The sequence below is a fragment of the Mytilus edulis genome, chromosome 6, assembly GCF_963676685.1.
Source record: "Mytilus edulis chromosome 6, xbMytEdul2.2, whole genome shotgun sequence".
NCBI classification, from domain to species: domain Eukaryota; kingdom Metazoa; phylum Mollusca; class Bivalvia; order Mytilida; family Mytilidae; genus Mytilus; species Mytilus edulis.
Window position 1 is genome coordinate 82,476,002 of NC_092349.1, and position 16,384 is coordinate 82,492,385.

General features: G+C 32.8%; 1 protein-coding gene across 1 annotated transcript; it reads right to left on the reverse strand.

Annotated features, from left to right (window-relative positions):
* Positions 1 to 292: 292 nt before the first annotated feature.
* On the reverse strand, positions 293 to 14,803 carry LOC139528656 (uncharacterized). Its single transcript, XM_071324749.1, has 8 exons — positions 14,737 to 14,803; positions 11,575 to 11,986; positions 8,983 to 9,274; positions 8,133 to 8,295; positions 7,503 to 7,785; positions 6,203 to 6,388; positions 3,984 to 4,039; positions 293 to 2,770 (listed from the first exon to the last, which is right to left on the reverse strand). The coding sequence occupies exons 2-8, from the start codon at positions 11,965 to 11,967 to the stop codon at positions 1,579 to 1,581; spliced, it is 2,565 nt and encodes an 854-aa protein (XP_071180850.1). The 5' UTR covers positions 11,968 to 11,986; positions 14,737 to 14,803; the 3' UTR covers positions 293 to 1,578.
* Between the last annotated feature and the right edge of the window lie 1,581 nt (positions 14,804 to 16,384).

The window sequence follows — 16,384 nt, forward strand, 5'->3', positions numbered from 1 at the left end:
AACTTCATTGGACAAATAGATATACAGACGACAACGACAGATGCCATGATGGAAGACCAACAACGGACACCATGTGATGAGAAAAGCTCACTTGGCCCTTTCGACCAGGTGAGTTAAAAAAGACAGGAAAACTTATTTGCCAGACTGGCAGATAGACAGACAAATGGGGAGTGCAAAACTAAAGTTCCCTTCAACTTTGTCAGTAGGGGACTCAAAACATGAAAAGACAATTGTTGCTTATTAAAAATGCTACTAATAACAAAGGTTCATACAATCTGATACCAACAAACTGTTTTGTACATTTTTTTTTATAATTTAATGTTAAAATGTGTACTCATCACCTCAACGACATAGAGTACATTGTAACATTTGAAATAACATAAGTAACAATGTATCATAAAATTTTATAAATGTTAACAACAGTATTGTACCTGCAACATGTGTAAAAATATTGTACACAAAAACTGTAGAAAATTCAGGAAAATCTTATTTTGACTCAAAATGGAGTTGGCATAAAAAGCTATATCTATAGTATAAGAATTATTAACTGAAATAAATTTAGCGATAAATAATTGATAAAATACTTGCCAATGCAGAATTTTTCTCACCTAGACAGAATGTGAGATAAATTACCCAATCAGTTCTCTATACATACACTGAAAAAAATGTATATCTTAAAACATACAATTTTTATCATTTGTTTAAAAAATTTGGAGGACAAGATTTTTTTATTTTCCTACTCCTTATTCTATAAAATTCCATCTGTGGATAAAGAAATTATCGTTAAGATATAAATAAATATACAAATATAAAAACAATGAAAGATCAAAATAAGCATGATAAGTAAAAGGCATAACAAAAACATTCTCTTAGATATTCTCCAAGATGAAATGATATTGCAATTGTACAGATTATATTAGAGCAAATAACATTTCATAATAATATTATACATAGACAAGCAGCTAAATTAAAAAGATCTCATACTTTTAATGACTCTTATTTTCATAAAAAAAAACTTAATTTAGTTGTAACCCTTTCCAACTAGGAGTGTAAATATATCATATTGGTCAAAAATGTCTAAAACAGCCACACTTCCTGATGTTGGCTGTGTAACTGAAATTTTAAAACTAAGACATGCATGTGTGATGATCTGGGTGTGGTTTAAAGAACTAAGAATAATGAGTACAAAAAATTAAAAACAGAGAATAATGTGAATTAAATATCAAGAATTGAGATTAGGATGCAAAAAAGATATAGAAAAATGGACTACAAAAATAACAATTTCATAATAGAAGCACCCCATCCAGTCCCTAATGTATAACATCATGTTTATAATTAGACAATGCCTTCCTCAGTTCTGAAGCATGAATTGAGTTTAAGCAAAAAATCAGATTTCTACTTCCTGCAAAATGAACAGAATTGTTTGTTTTTTTTCAAATATAGTTATGGAACTGCTTCTTTCTTCCACTCTGTAATCTCTATCCTTGAATTTTAAGATAACAATTTTCCAAAATGTACAGAATTGTTTAATTTTTCAAACATATTCATAAAACTGCTTCTTCCACTCTGTAATTTCTATCATGTCATTGGTTCCTCCTTTACTGTAACACTGCCCAATCCTTCGTAACTTTCTGTTTCTAACTCTAATCCTAATTCAGGCCTCTTTTGCCAATAGTCATCATCACATGGCTCTGTTTTTATCACTATATCTGGGACATAATGACTGTGTGAACTTTCTGATTCTAAATTCATTGTTTTAGATTCATAATCACTGTGAATATTTTCCGATTCCATGTCTACGTTTTCCACTTTTACAACGACATCAGATATATTATCTACAGTGTGACCTTCGGACACTAATGTTATGTCACAATTTGTTTTAAATTTAAGTTTGTTGGTGTTATCTTCTTCAAGGTAATCATTGTTCAACATAGTCTGTGTGTCATTTTCTTGACTGATGTTAAACATGGGGCTAGCATTCTCAGTGTTTGTATAGGAATGTTCCACAGATATATCTTCCTGTTCTGTCTTTACACAAATCTGCTCCTCTGTTACTATTAAACTAGGTACTGTAGATTTTACCATCACATTGCCTATTGGGTATTCCTCTTGTGAAATGTCAAAGCTTCTTTTTTGTTTACTTTTAAGTTTTGAATTAGCGTTACTGTTCATACCAACATCTTTAAACAGTTTTTCATTCTTTTCAATAATGTCTCTAAGTTTTTCAGAAAGCCTTTTCGGTGCAGTGACAAATCGGTTTGATTTTAAATAACTTAAATTAGCATTCTCTTCTACATGTTCTATGGAATCTGATTTCTTAGCACCAAGTAAACTGACTGTATAGTTACCTATAGGAGGAAACGATGCAAAACAATGTTTTAAAAGATTTTGGGCATTCAATTTCAACACGCCACAAAGATTATTAAATTTACTGACAAGTGGTCGAGGAATCATAATTTCACCGGTATAAAGATACCTTATCAACGATTCTAAAACGGGAAAAGGATAGAGTGTAAAGTCAATGACCTGTGGATTACAGGTGGCTGATTGAGGACCGGATAACAAGTTATGGAAATATGGGCTCCCACTGGCCAGGAGGACAAGTTTGTGAGCATTAATGTAGGAGTTATCTGCCCCTTTCAGCAGCACATCACATAACTGTTTCTCTTGTTGCATTGCAAAGAAATTACTTCTAAGGCTATCTACATAGCCTGGATCTTGAGTAACGACTAACATCTGATCAGGTTTATCACCTGGTCCGCTCTTTGAACTGAAATAAAGTATAATTAGTTTGAGAATAAAGCATTCAGAAATATTATATTTACCAAAGAACAGAAATTTAGCACAAATCTAAATACATGTCAATTTTAAGTTAAATATGTGTGAATTGAAGTACCTCTGATCAGTTGTTACTAGAGTAACTGAATCAGACCAATTTGTTAGGTTTTAAACAGTTAAAACAGACTGTCAATTTAGTCTTTTTTTGGCAGGATGATATCCTGAATACGAAGATACAGCTGAAGGTAAATTTCAAATTATTCAACACTGTAAATATACATTATGTGAGAGTTACAGCACATTGCATTGAGTGTGAAGGCAAAGGTAAAATCTTTGATTAGCTTGCTTGTTAGCTGTCTGCAGTGAAGTCATTAGGTTATGTATACTACCCTCCTTTCGAAGTAGTCTAGTCATACAGACATATAAATTGTTTATTTGTCGGACTAGTCTACTATTAAAGGAGGGTAGTTTACCTAACTTAATAATGAATTCACTGTTCAGCTAGCAATCAGGACAACCAAAGATGTAACCTGTAACTACACACTCAATGCATTCTGCTGTAAAAAGCCTGTAATGCCTTAAAAAAATTAACTCTGCAACATTCTGTATCATATGTGCCTGACCCAGAGCCTGTTATTCAGTGGTTTTTGTCTGTTGCTGTGATATATTATTGTTTTTCGTTCATAGTTTTCAGCATATTTTGGCAATCATACCACATCTTCTTTTTATATGAAATGTTTACTTAAACGTTAAAACAAATTTTTGGCATGGAAAGAGGAACAAAATTAAGTTAATAAGTTTCAAAATTCTTTGAATTATAGTGAACTTTCTCAAAAGTGGATATTTGCTGTACACATACAGTTTATGAATATAGTATAAAGCTAAAGTATAATAGCATTAATTTAGGACATACATGTAGTAACCTATTTCTGCCTTGAATATGACTTTATCAATAAGCTTAAAGCAGTTAAAACTCACAACAGAAACAGATGAGGAACTTATTTTTTCTCATTGAAGGCTGTACAGTGACCTATAATTGCTTATATGAACTCCTGTGGATAATATCAATGGCAATCAGATCAAATCTCCTTATTTTATATATATTAAATATCATGTATGGTCAGATCATCATACAAGTTAAGCAGGACAAAAGTTATATCTTCAAATCTTACAAGGAACATATAAAATAACATATAAAATCTTACCCCAAAACCTGCTGAATTTTAATAGTCTGTGTCTGATTGATAAGTGAATTACCAAGCTACAAAAATCAACAATACAGGAAATTCTTTACATAGAAGCCATTATACATGTATAAACAAATATGTATATGTTTACCTTATACTCTTTTCTTTTGATTTATCTGTAATTAAGTTCAATAAAAACAAAGAACTTCCAAAAATCAAAAACTTTACATGGGTAAAAGTTTTGAATTTCTACAAAGACACTTTCAACAAGCCAGGTATTAGGAATGTTTTCAAAATGAAATTTCCCCATTTATGTTATATATCAACTTGATCTATATCTTTACTTATTTTAAATATAAATCAATTTGAAACATTCAAAAAGCGTAAAACCTGATGGAAAATTTGATTGAAATCTTCTCTCATGTGTTTAATTAATGTGATGGTGACCTATTTTTGTATGGGCATCATTTCTTTTCTAGATCAATGGTCAATTGATGAGTCCTACTACTGTAAACCAAATCATTTTGGCAAGTGATCTATTTTCACAATTTTTGCGACTTAAACAAGAGTGCACACACAGAAATGTCTCGCCTTCTTTACTAATCATTGATATAATGTTGATACTCCTAAATCTAAAGCTTTATTACAACTGTCACATAGACTTAACATGAACCATGAAAATGGGATCAAGGACAGTTGAACCATATGCCAGGCAGACATGTACAGCTAACAATGCTTCCATACAACAAATATAGTTGACCTATTGCTTATAGTTTAAGAAAACAGACCAAAACACAAAAACTTAACACTGAGCAATGAACCTTGAAAACCAGGTCAAGGTCAAATAAAACCTGCACGACTGACATATAGATCATAAAATATTTCCATACACAAAATATAGTTGACCTATGACATATAGTATTAGATAAAAAGACCAAAACTCAAAAACTTAACTTTGACCACTGAACCATGAAAATGAGGTCAAGGTCAGATGACATCTGCCCGCTAGACATGTACAACTTACAATCATTCCATACAACAAATATAGTAAACCTATTGCATAAAGTATGAAAAACAGACCAAAACACAAAAACTTAACTATAACCACTGAACCATGAAAATGAGGTCAAGGTCAGATGACATCTGCCCGCTAGACTTGTACACCTTACAATCATTCCATACAACAAATATAGTAGACCTATTGCATAAAGTATGAGAAAAACAGACCGAAACACAAAAACTTAACTATAACCACTGAACCATGAAAATGAGGTCAAGGTCAGATGACACCTGCCAGTTGGACATGTATACCTTACAGTCCTTCCATACACTGAATATACTAGACCTATTGCTTATAGTATCTGAGATATGGACTTGACCACCAAAACTTAACCTTGTTCACTGATCCATGAAATGAGGTTGAGGTCAAGTGAAAACTGTCTGACGGGCATGAGGACCTTGCAAGGTACGCACATACTAAATATAGTTATCCTATTACTTACAGTAAGAGAGAATTTAACATTGCAAAAATTCTGAACTTTTTTTTCAAGTGGTCACTGAACCATGAAAATGAGGTCAAGGACAATGGACATGTGACTGACGGAAACTTCGTAACATGAGGCATCTATATACAAAATATGAAGCATCCAGGTCTTCCACCTTCTAAAATATATAGCTTTTAAGAAGTGAGCTAAGACCGCCGCCGCCGCCGGATCACTATCCCTATGTCGAGCTTTCTGCAACAAAAGTTGCAGGCTCGACAAAAACTATGCAATTATATATAGTCGTGAATATTTAAAACTTCGATCATCCTTAAATAAATACAGCATGAAAATCAAAAAAATAAATACTTATGAAGTGGCTAGACGCCCCAAATGAGGGGGCTGATAGATTAATTTCTCCTTTGTGACGGTGGATATCTGCTTTCCATGATTCATTTTTCATTTTTCATGGATTTATTATCTGTGACTGGTGATTAGGGTATTTTTCATGACTTGTTTTCAATTCAATTTGATAAACTTGCTCCATGTTAAAGGTTTTTTGGGAACAGCGATTGAAGGTGTTCAACTGTTGCTTTTCGTGAACAGTTTTATTGTATTTCCTATGAAGTGTGATCAGCAAATTTAACATTTCGTGAACTGTAATGAAAACCCCCCATCAACCCCCTCCCAAATGGGGAAAAAGTATAAAGAAAAATAAGTTAGTTTACAGTATTGTTGTTGTATCTTCTCTACTACCTGTGTATCCACTGATCCTGGATTTATGTCTGAAGTAGGATGCTGTGGCTCTACTGTGGTTGTAGTATCAAATTTTGTTGTCACATGATTACTGGTGACAGATAGTTGAAGCTCTGTAACTGGTGAAGGAATGTTGGCTTCTCCTTTCATATCTAATTCTTTCAGCAGCATGTCATCATAATGAGTCTGCAAATATAAATGGTTCTTTACTAGTACATAGAAATTTTTCTCCTATTTATCCTCTTATTTACAGTTAAATTCTCTAAGTACATGTAAACAAATTTTTCTCCTATTTATCCTCTTATTTACAGTTAAATTCTCTAAGTACATGTAAACAAATTTTTCTCCTATTTATCCTCTTATTTACAGTTAAATTCACTAAGTACATGAAAACTAGTACTGAAGAAGCTTTATAAAAAAATAATACTTGTGTTTCTCCTCCTGGGTGATTACTTTTAGTTAATGGAATAATGATTTCCAAAATAACAGAAATTGACACAAAGATTGAGAAGGGATTACTCGTAAATCAGAAATTTGTGTGATGTTTTTATTTCTATGGATTCATTTATTTTCATGGGTACCAATTTTCATGGACTGCAGAAAACTTGCCTTTTCATCATCATAGAGGTGTAATTTCGTGGTTTTGCCAAAGTCTGTATACAACCTGATAGAAAATTTGTAATTCTTTGAACACTTAAATTCATGGTTCTCCTGTACCCTTGAAAACCTAGTCCAAATAATTATGACGCCTTGGACGGCTATTTTATAAAAAATTTTGGACGCACTCCTGTGTCAATGAGGGAACTAAAAAAATCCAAATATAAAAATACCCTCAGAAGACGGCATGATTATCTGGACTATTGAAAACCAAGAAAATTGGTATCCAACATTTGTCCAATGAATAATAATGAATCCACAGTATTTCGAAAATTGTAACAATAGGTATTGGAAATATAAAAGTTGCATTTTATTCACTCTGACCAAGGAACTGTTGTGATAAATGTGTTCACTGGGGTCCACTCTATGTGCAGACTGTACAGATGGATGCATAAATCAGCATATTTTGGTCTTTCAGGTAAAAAAAATGGGACAAAAAATCTGTAAAATTGATGCTTTTTGCACCTGATGACCAACTTTGAGGTAAATTCAGGCCCACCTAGCATTATTCATATGGGGCATATTCTCAAAAATTGCGAGAAATATGATAAATGCACACACAAATTTCTGAATTTTAAGTATGTAAATTCAATAGAAAGTAAAAAAAAATTTGTCTGATAAACCACATAATTTCAGTTCCTACCCTGCATTTGTTTACATGGTCCTCAATGTATTCCAGTAAGAACAATTTCCCACAAATCTGACATTCACCCCAAGTTTCACTATCGCCTTGGTAATATATTAAATCTTTATTTATCTCCAAATCATTCTTGGCAGGTTTGATGTAAACACTTCCACAATGCATTTGGAAGAGTAAGTCAACATTACAACTTTCTTCACTAGAGGCCAGAAATATCAAATTACGACTATTCTCGTCTGCCCAGTACATGATGAATCCACCACCTTCTTGAAGTTTGGGAAATTCCCTGAAATGTAAAATTATCCAATCGTCATTTATGTCAACCAACATAAAGAACAAAAGAACTAGTAATATATTGGAACACTATATGTTATTTGTGATCTTCTGATGTGTCATTAATTTTTTTGTCCAGAACATTAAATAAGCCTTCAAAAATTATATGTTTTGTTTAAAACTTAATTGAACTTTGTCATTTTATTCAAATTTAGGTTTCTGCCTTATAAACAAAATACTCTACATTAATACATTGTAATACATTACCATTTAATCCTACTATGTATCTTATATAATTATAGGAACCTTAACATTATACTCTACATTTTCATTTGTCAATGCTATGTATCTTTTGTGTACCTTAATATTGAAGAAGTGACATCCTCTGAGTCTCCATCAACAGGGAATTCTACCACTCTATCACCCAGGCCATTAGCTGCCAGTACTCTCTTCTCAACAAAGTTTGGTGATTGTGTAGCATTCTTTCTTGACATAGCACATATCACTTTTTTTCTTTTCTTATCTGTAAAAGAAATTCAAATCAACATTAATAATCTATTATATTGTGGCTGTGACTTTTCCGAAAAATGTCTATGAGTATCTTACAACTAAGAAACTTTTTTTTCTCAAGTACTTCGGACCATAAAAGGGATGCGCACTATACACCCCAAAAGACTGTATCTGTTGTTTGGTACATACATATTTTTTTTAATCAGGCTGTTGGTTTTCTTGTTTATATTGTTTTACATTTTTTGTTGTGTCTGGTCCTCTAAAGCTAACTATACCGTATGGGTATCACTCAGTGAAGAAGCTGTATGGTTATCTATAGTTGTTTAAATCTAAGTCATTTGGTCTCTGGTTGACAGTTGTCTCATTGGCAATCATACCACATCTTCTTATTTTCACAATAAAATCCTCTTCACTCACATAAAAGGTAAACAATAAGATCTGATTTGAGTCAAATCATTGAACATGAATCAGACAGCTAATTTTGGAAAAAATGAAATTATTTCCCTACCTACCTACCCATACCTGGCTTGGAAGGGTAGGTAGGGATTGGGGAAACACACAATATATTAATCCAGCCGCATACATACAATGTAGCCATTATCATGATTATCCCAGGAAAAGAAATACAACTTTCATGGCAGACATGACAAAAAATTGTTGCCAGATATATTTTAGCCCTTGAATTACATGAATTACTCACTTTGTAATTCAGGTAATTTAGACTTTATTGAATATATCTCATCAGCCTCAAGTTTACATGCTTGCAGTATTTCTGATGCTGTTTTCTTTGGCTTCTTTTTGCTAGTTGTAGATTTAGGTGCTGAATCCATAGGTTGACTCAATGTTTCTGAAACTGTCTCATTTTCTACGATGGATTTAGGCGTTTTATCAATCAGCTGTTCAGTACTGTCTTGTAAGGAGGAATGTTCTGGTGCAACGTAAGAATCGGTATCACTACTTGATACAGTGTCACTGTCTTCAGTGTCTTCATCCTACAAATTAGTCAATAGAAAATGATAAGTGCACAAATTGCATATGTTTCAACAACTTGTAATTATTTGGTACAAAGATATACAGATATATCAACAATTCTAATGCAATTAGTTTGTATCAATGGTTATGATTGGATGACAGTTAGCGTAAAATTCTCTATCTCCTTGTTTGTAACTAAGGTAGCCGACATTTTGAATTGCTGAATGTATTGACATGTAATTTCTACAATAATAAGCCATAAAACTCACATGTTGCACCTAAAAATCCTCTTTTTATGAAATTTTATTACATTCTGAAGCGGCACAGAAGCCAGAAAACGCCCGGTGTTTATGTTTGACGCCGGAAGCATACCTATGATGTCACCTAGTGTAGGGACCAAAGAAGATAACATATTTTCTTTAATGAAGATTTTACACTGAAATAATGATTGAAATTTAATTATGAACTTGTTTTGCATTAGAATAGAGATAATTGTATTGTATTTGAAGCTTTTTGGACGTCCATCGGTAGTTTTACTGTCGCAAATACCCGTTTACCTGTCTCCGCTACGTGTCCCCAGGTAAACTAAATTTGCGACAGTAAAACTACCGATGGACGTCCTTAAAGCTTCAAATACAATACAATTATCTCTTAATTTTATCACGATGTTATTTACAAAGCAAAAGAAGCACATCATATAAGAATAAAATATAATAATAATAATTGCATGTATGTAAATAACATATATATTTTCAACCTGGTGGTAACTTCGTATAATCACAATGTGAATTTAATCATCAAACATGAAAACATGTTATAGCAATCCTATAGCTATTTCTTTTTGGTGTTTAAACCTGATCAAAACTGGTACAGTGACCTTAACCCTTTCCATGAAAAAGACATAATTATTTATCTTGACTAAAAAAGAGCAATAACATAAAAAAGAAAATTGAATTTTACATTCCAATTATGATCTTCCATTGAAAATATTTTCATCAAAATGATAAAACTGCTTTACGACCAATTTTCCTGTCAAGTTATACATGGTGGAACTATGACCAAATCATTCCCTGTTACAACTGGGGTACGTCAAGGTTGTCTTCTCTCTCCTCTCCTTTTCCTAATAGTAGTTGACTGGGTTGGTAAATCAGCCTACAAAGATCCAAAAGGCATCGGATGGACCCTCACAACACGTCTTGAAGATCTCGAATTTGCTGATGACATTTGTGCACTATCCCATCGCTTTCAAGATGCACAACATCAGACCAAAAGTCTTGAAACAGTAGCAAAAGAAACAGGCCTATACATCAACGCACAGAAAACCAAATCAATGAGGCTAAATACAAACCAGCAAGATTGTCTTAAGATCGACGACTCTACTGTTGAAGATGTTCAACAATTCACCTATCTTGGAAGTATTGTCAGTACATCAGGAGGCACAGACGAAGACATATCGGCAAGAAAAAAGAAAGCTCAACAGGTATTTTCCATGCTTAAACCTGTTTGGAGGAGTAATGCTTTAAGAACAAGCACAAAGTTAAGGATATTTACCACCAATGTCAAATCTGTACTCTTATACGGATCAGAAACCTGGAGAGAAACAGCTGCATCCATCAAATCTATCCAAACTTTTGTAAATAAATGTTTGAGAAACATCCTCAACATCAGATGGCCAAACAAAATATCCAACAATGAGTTATGGAGAAGAACCAAACAACAGCCAACAACCCAGACAATAAGAGCAAGAAAGTGGAAGTGGATCGGGCATACCCTAAGAAAAAAAGACACACACATTACCAAGCAAGCCCTAGAATGGAACCCCCAAGGACATCGAAAAAGGGGAAGGCCAAAAAACACCTGGCGCAGGGGACTAACAACCGAGCTGAGTAAAATTGGGATGACCTGGAAAGAAACAAAACGAATAGCCAAGGACAGGAAGAAATGGAGAGAAACTGTAGTCGCCCTATGTCCCCCTTGGGACGAAGTGGATTAAGTCAAGTCAAGTCATTGAAAATATTTTGAGTATACATATGAGATTTTTACAGTTGTTAGCATATAAATGTTTGATCAAGCATTGTAATTAAGATTGACATCTAAAAACAATATAAAAAGGTGGAATTAAACTGGTACACATTATATTTAAATTTGATTGGGCATTATCAAGTAATCTTATTTACCTATATACCGGTTTATCTCTGCTTACTTATATCATCTTAATTACAATGCTTGAGCAAACAAAGCAAGCAAGTCAACCAAACCTTTAACTTGCTAGCCTTAGGATAACAGCTGTAATACCTCTTATACTTTCATGTTGCCTTACCGCAAACATATATTTCTTTTTCCTCTTTATTCCTTTCTCTGACGTTGAAGTTTTATAATTTGTTCGTGTACATGTTCTCCATGGCTTTTGTGTTGTCAATACAATACCTCCACTATAGTTGTCAAAAATGGTGGGAATAGCTTTTTCTTTTAATCTTAATTGTTTCGGTTTGTACCCAATAGAAACAGCTAATGAGGGATCAATAACAAACTGGTCATTGGTAAAATGACGTGCACAAACACGGGCAAATGGTGATGGCTGAAAGTCCTTTCTCTTCAAGGCCACCTTGCCTATCCAAATTTGTCTCCTTTCCAAATCTTTTTCAGGAAATTTGAACATTGCAATACCTTGTCCTGATTGGATTTTGCAGTTTAACACAGAACAGAACACCATCTTGATTATTCATCTAGATCTGTAAAAGAAAATTACAATAATTCATCTTTATTTGGCAACAACAACAACAACAAATAATTTATTAGAGTCTCACCTCTTTAAAACATTTGATATAAAACACAATATAATGGCATGTATGTTATCAAAACAAGATTATTAAATATTTTTAGGGAGAGAGCTGGGATGTAAAACATTTGTAAAATAGTTATTCCAATCGGAATTGGTGTGTCAGTGCTAGATCATCCTCTGACTGTTGGGATGCTTTTACACTTACACACCACATCCTCATTTTGCATCATTTTGGTCTCTCATGGAAAGTTGGGTCATTTTGACAATCATACCAAATCTTCATATCTATATATTTATATACAACTGAAACAAAAAGTTTGAAAAATAAATGTATCCAGGTATAAGGTTTTCAGATGAATCTGTAATGTGACAACCATCACCACGTGACAAAAATGTCATGAATGTATGCATCGTCATTTCCAACACATGTTGAGCAAATGCATGAAATGGGTAAAAAAGTTTTATTTTATACTGCAGCACAAAATATTTGGGAAATTACAATCCAACAAGATGGTCACGCTCCCTCAGAAGTTGGGAATCAAGATTAAGTACTTACGGAACATAAATTATTTCTATACTACCCCACAGAATGATGATTATGAAAGTGCTGGAAACTTTTAATACAGCAGGAATACAGACGTGCCTTCTATCTGGTAAATGATGTCATTATTAAGTTTTTCAATTAAGTTACCATGCCCTTTTTGTGTTTTAGGGGAAACACTTAAATAAGTGCGAAATTGACAATCTTTTCCGGTGAAAGACATGATTCCAGATGTGTTGAGTTATCCAGCATGTGATTCATTATACTGTATTTTAACATGCAAATCAGAATCCCAGGTTAGGACTGTTAAAAGAGGTACAAAATGTACATTTTAATCTAAATATTCTTCGATGACAGGTTAATGCTTATACTAATAAAGATTTTTTGCAGTCTCTTGTATAATTATTTCTCAATTGAAGCAACTTTCTATAACCATGATAACCTCTTTGACATATAAAAAAAAATTATGCAGTAAATTTATTCAACTGGGAATTAGGTACACGTATGAAGTTAACATGAAAACAAAATATGTTGAATTGAGAATTTTTGTTTAATTTCATGTTGTTTTTTTGTTTGGTTTTTTTTTCATGTTTTTTTTGGGGGGATGGGGGTTTAAACATGTACATTTGTAGGGTTGTTGTCTCTTTGACATATTCCCCATATCCATTCTCAATTTTATGTCTGTCATTTAGGCAGTCAGAGCTCAGACATAAACAAGTCTATTTCTGTTTTTGACTTAAAGAAGTCAAAACATGTATTCTTTATAAAAATGTGTTTTCAATTTTAGACTTATCTAAGTCACAAAATGACAGACTTGTTTAGGTCTATTTATGTTGATGAAAAAACTTAACTTGACTTGGTGGCCAAACTACACCACCTTTGACAGTAAAAACCTGTCTGAGAGTTCACAAGGACTTGATCTATCTATATTTAATTATCTAATTGAACATCCTTACTAAACACAGATGTTTTACCTCATAAGTGTGGATCCAGGTGGTTGCATTGTAAGGTTAATTAACATGATCCCCGATTTTTCAGACTCTCATTCATATTTTTCTTTAGAAGACAAGGCATTGGCTTTCAATGTTGTCATTATTTGATTTAGATGCATGACCTTTTTATAAGTATGCGTGGGTCTTGAAGTTGACCAATTTTGGTAACTTATCGACTTGTAGGAGTTGATATTTGCAACTTTTTGATTCTGGTCAATCATTTCTCTTGCTTAACAATATTTGACTTATTTAAGTCGTATTTTGTCTTGCATTAAAGGGAAACAAATCCTAAAACTTACAAATTTAGACATCTATAAGTCAAAAGCAGATTCAGACTTATTTATGTCTGAGCTCTGACTGTTAGGAGGGGTCTGATGGGGGGTCTCATCGATTCACAAGTTGATTTTTTTGTCAATCACGTTTCACAGAAAATAATTTTCATAATCCTGGATCATGAAAATATAAAAAACAGTAGAAAAAACGATCATCATAGCGAAAATGCACCATTAACAAAGAACAAAAATAACCCATCAGGCCCCTCATTAAGTCAACATGAAGTTTTTTAGTGTTGAATTGATAGTGCTAGAAAATCAGGAAGTGCCTGTCCGAGATCAACTTTCATGTTTTGTACTTTGCTGCAGGCAGATATATTTTTATACTTGAATTTGATGTCCATATTGCATGTATTAGGTCCGAGACCACAATTGTCGTCTATTTTGTTTTATGACGTCATAATTTTACGGGAAACTGTGTGATATCCAGTTATGGTGGACAAATAGCGATAAGGTGTATTAATTGTGGTCTCGGACCATGTATTGTTGACATATGAAAGAGAACCTGGTATACGTACCAAATGGCTCTTATGGGGCATCTCTTACACATAACACAAATATCTTTGAAGTCTTGAACAGATATTTTTTGTTTTTGCTTGAAAGACTTCCATCTGTTCCAAGATGTCATTATTTTTCATTAGTTTAGCAAAATGTAGTTATATTAGGGTCTAGTTCCCAACATAAAAAAAGCAAATTCCTCTTAGTTTGATGGTATACAAACATTTATTTGTCGTAAATATATTTTATATGTTACATGTAAAATTCATAGCATTATGGAAAATAGGGTGAAATTAATTATTTTCCTTGTATAATATATTTTATCAGAAAATATTACCAAACAAAAAATAGTTTTCTTGACCGGAAATTACCAAACTTATAAAAATACTGGATCGTATACGGACAAAAGAAATGTTCCGGATTTCAAAAGAATAACAAATTTAAGGATGATGATCCGATCTTTAAGAGAAAAACGGCATTTTTTGCAGTATATTTATTTACTTTTCAAAGGTATAGAAAAAATATCATCTTTGACTTTTTCATTGAAATCGTTACAAATAATCTTCATATGTATAAATGCCATTTTAAAAAAAGAGGGGTCCATGGACTTGTTAGTCATATACTGAGATCATATATGAAACGAGTCAGTGACTGGTGAAAAATAATGTTTATCCAATTCTTGAACCAATACATGCATATATGATTACATTAGATGTATGTTTCATTATAATACGTTATTTTGATTGGCTAATTGCACTTCTCGCGTTATTCCTTAAGCAATTGCATTACACAATAAAATGTATCATTCAGGATGACACGAGGTCCAACAATAAAGTGCACATGTGAATTAAATAAAAACTTGATAAAAATCGTGTTTTCATGATCCTAGCTAAAAAAAATGTTATCATAAACTAAGTCTTCTGTGCACGATTTTATCATTTTTTACGCAAAAATATCTTGTAATCGTCATTTTGTTTTTCTCTCTGTCTGTTATTAAATGAAAATAATGCAGCTCATTAATTGTTGTGTTTTGAAGCCGTAGTTTACCGATTGTGACCATATAGTAAACAATCAACAAAGAATCATGGATATTTAGCACGTGTATAACATGTACAGTCAGATAATAGTTTATTTCAGTGACTTACAGATCCATGCGTATTGCGATCACCGCCGGACATGTTTTTACGTGAAGGGCATGTCACGCTAGTAAGGTCGAGATCACTTTGAATACCGAAAATATGTCGGCGAATTCCTTCCTGGAGGATGGAAAAAGTAAACTTCTTCAAAATGTGGACATATTAAAGAACCTTCTTCAGAAAAAAAAGTGTATGTATATAAGTTTAATAATGACAACTATCCATTTTGTTATAAAAAAAAAAAAACAGTCGAAAAATGCATCTTTTGTCGATAAGAATAAGAATAGGAACATTTATGGAATCAAATTTAAGGGTCCGTTTCCGAACATAATATCCAATGAAAAGATGAGATTGCTACACCATATGTTATATATGATATGGCATTAATTATACAGAACAGTTATAAATAGTAAATAAGAAACAACACGAACTCCACTAAAAACCGGGAGTGAAATCAGCTGTATATGGCACCCTTCGTGTTATTTCTTTGTTCAGTTCGGTAATGGTGGAAGGTTATTATGACTGAGGAAGAATATCAGATATGATTTCTGACACACTTTTGTCATAATGGCCAATCAGCTGATGATGGCGACCGTAAAATGTCTTGAGTGATGCCCTTAATTTGATTGATTCATAGCCCTGTCTTAGCATCTTTTGAGAAAGCAAACTTCCCGTATATTTTATATAAAATATATGACATTAAAAATAAATGATTAAATTACAGTTACTCTATACTAGATGGTGTTTGAAAATAAAAAAAAAAATGAAATATTAACCCTCTCTATTATACACAGAAGAAGAAAACAACATCACTTCTGCATGTACATATTTAGTTTCTAGAATGTAAAT

Bases quoted from the DNA above. Each gene is read 5' to 3' on its own strand.
- LOC139528656 (XM_071324749.1), bottom strand. From the start codon at position 11,967: ATGGTGTTCTGTTCTGTGTTAAACTGCAAAATCCAATCAGGACAAGGT. The intron at 7,786-8,132 runs GTACACAAAAGA...TTTACATTTCAG, and splicing joins GTCACTTCTTCAATATTAAG to GGAATTTCCCAAACTTCAAG. The intron at 6,389-7,502 runs GTAGGAACTGAA...TTATATTTGCAG, and splicing joins ACCATGTAAACAAATGCAGG to ACTCATTATGATGACATGCT.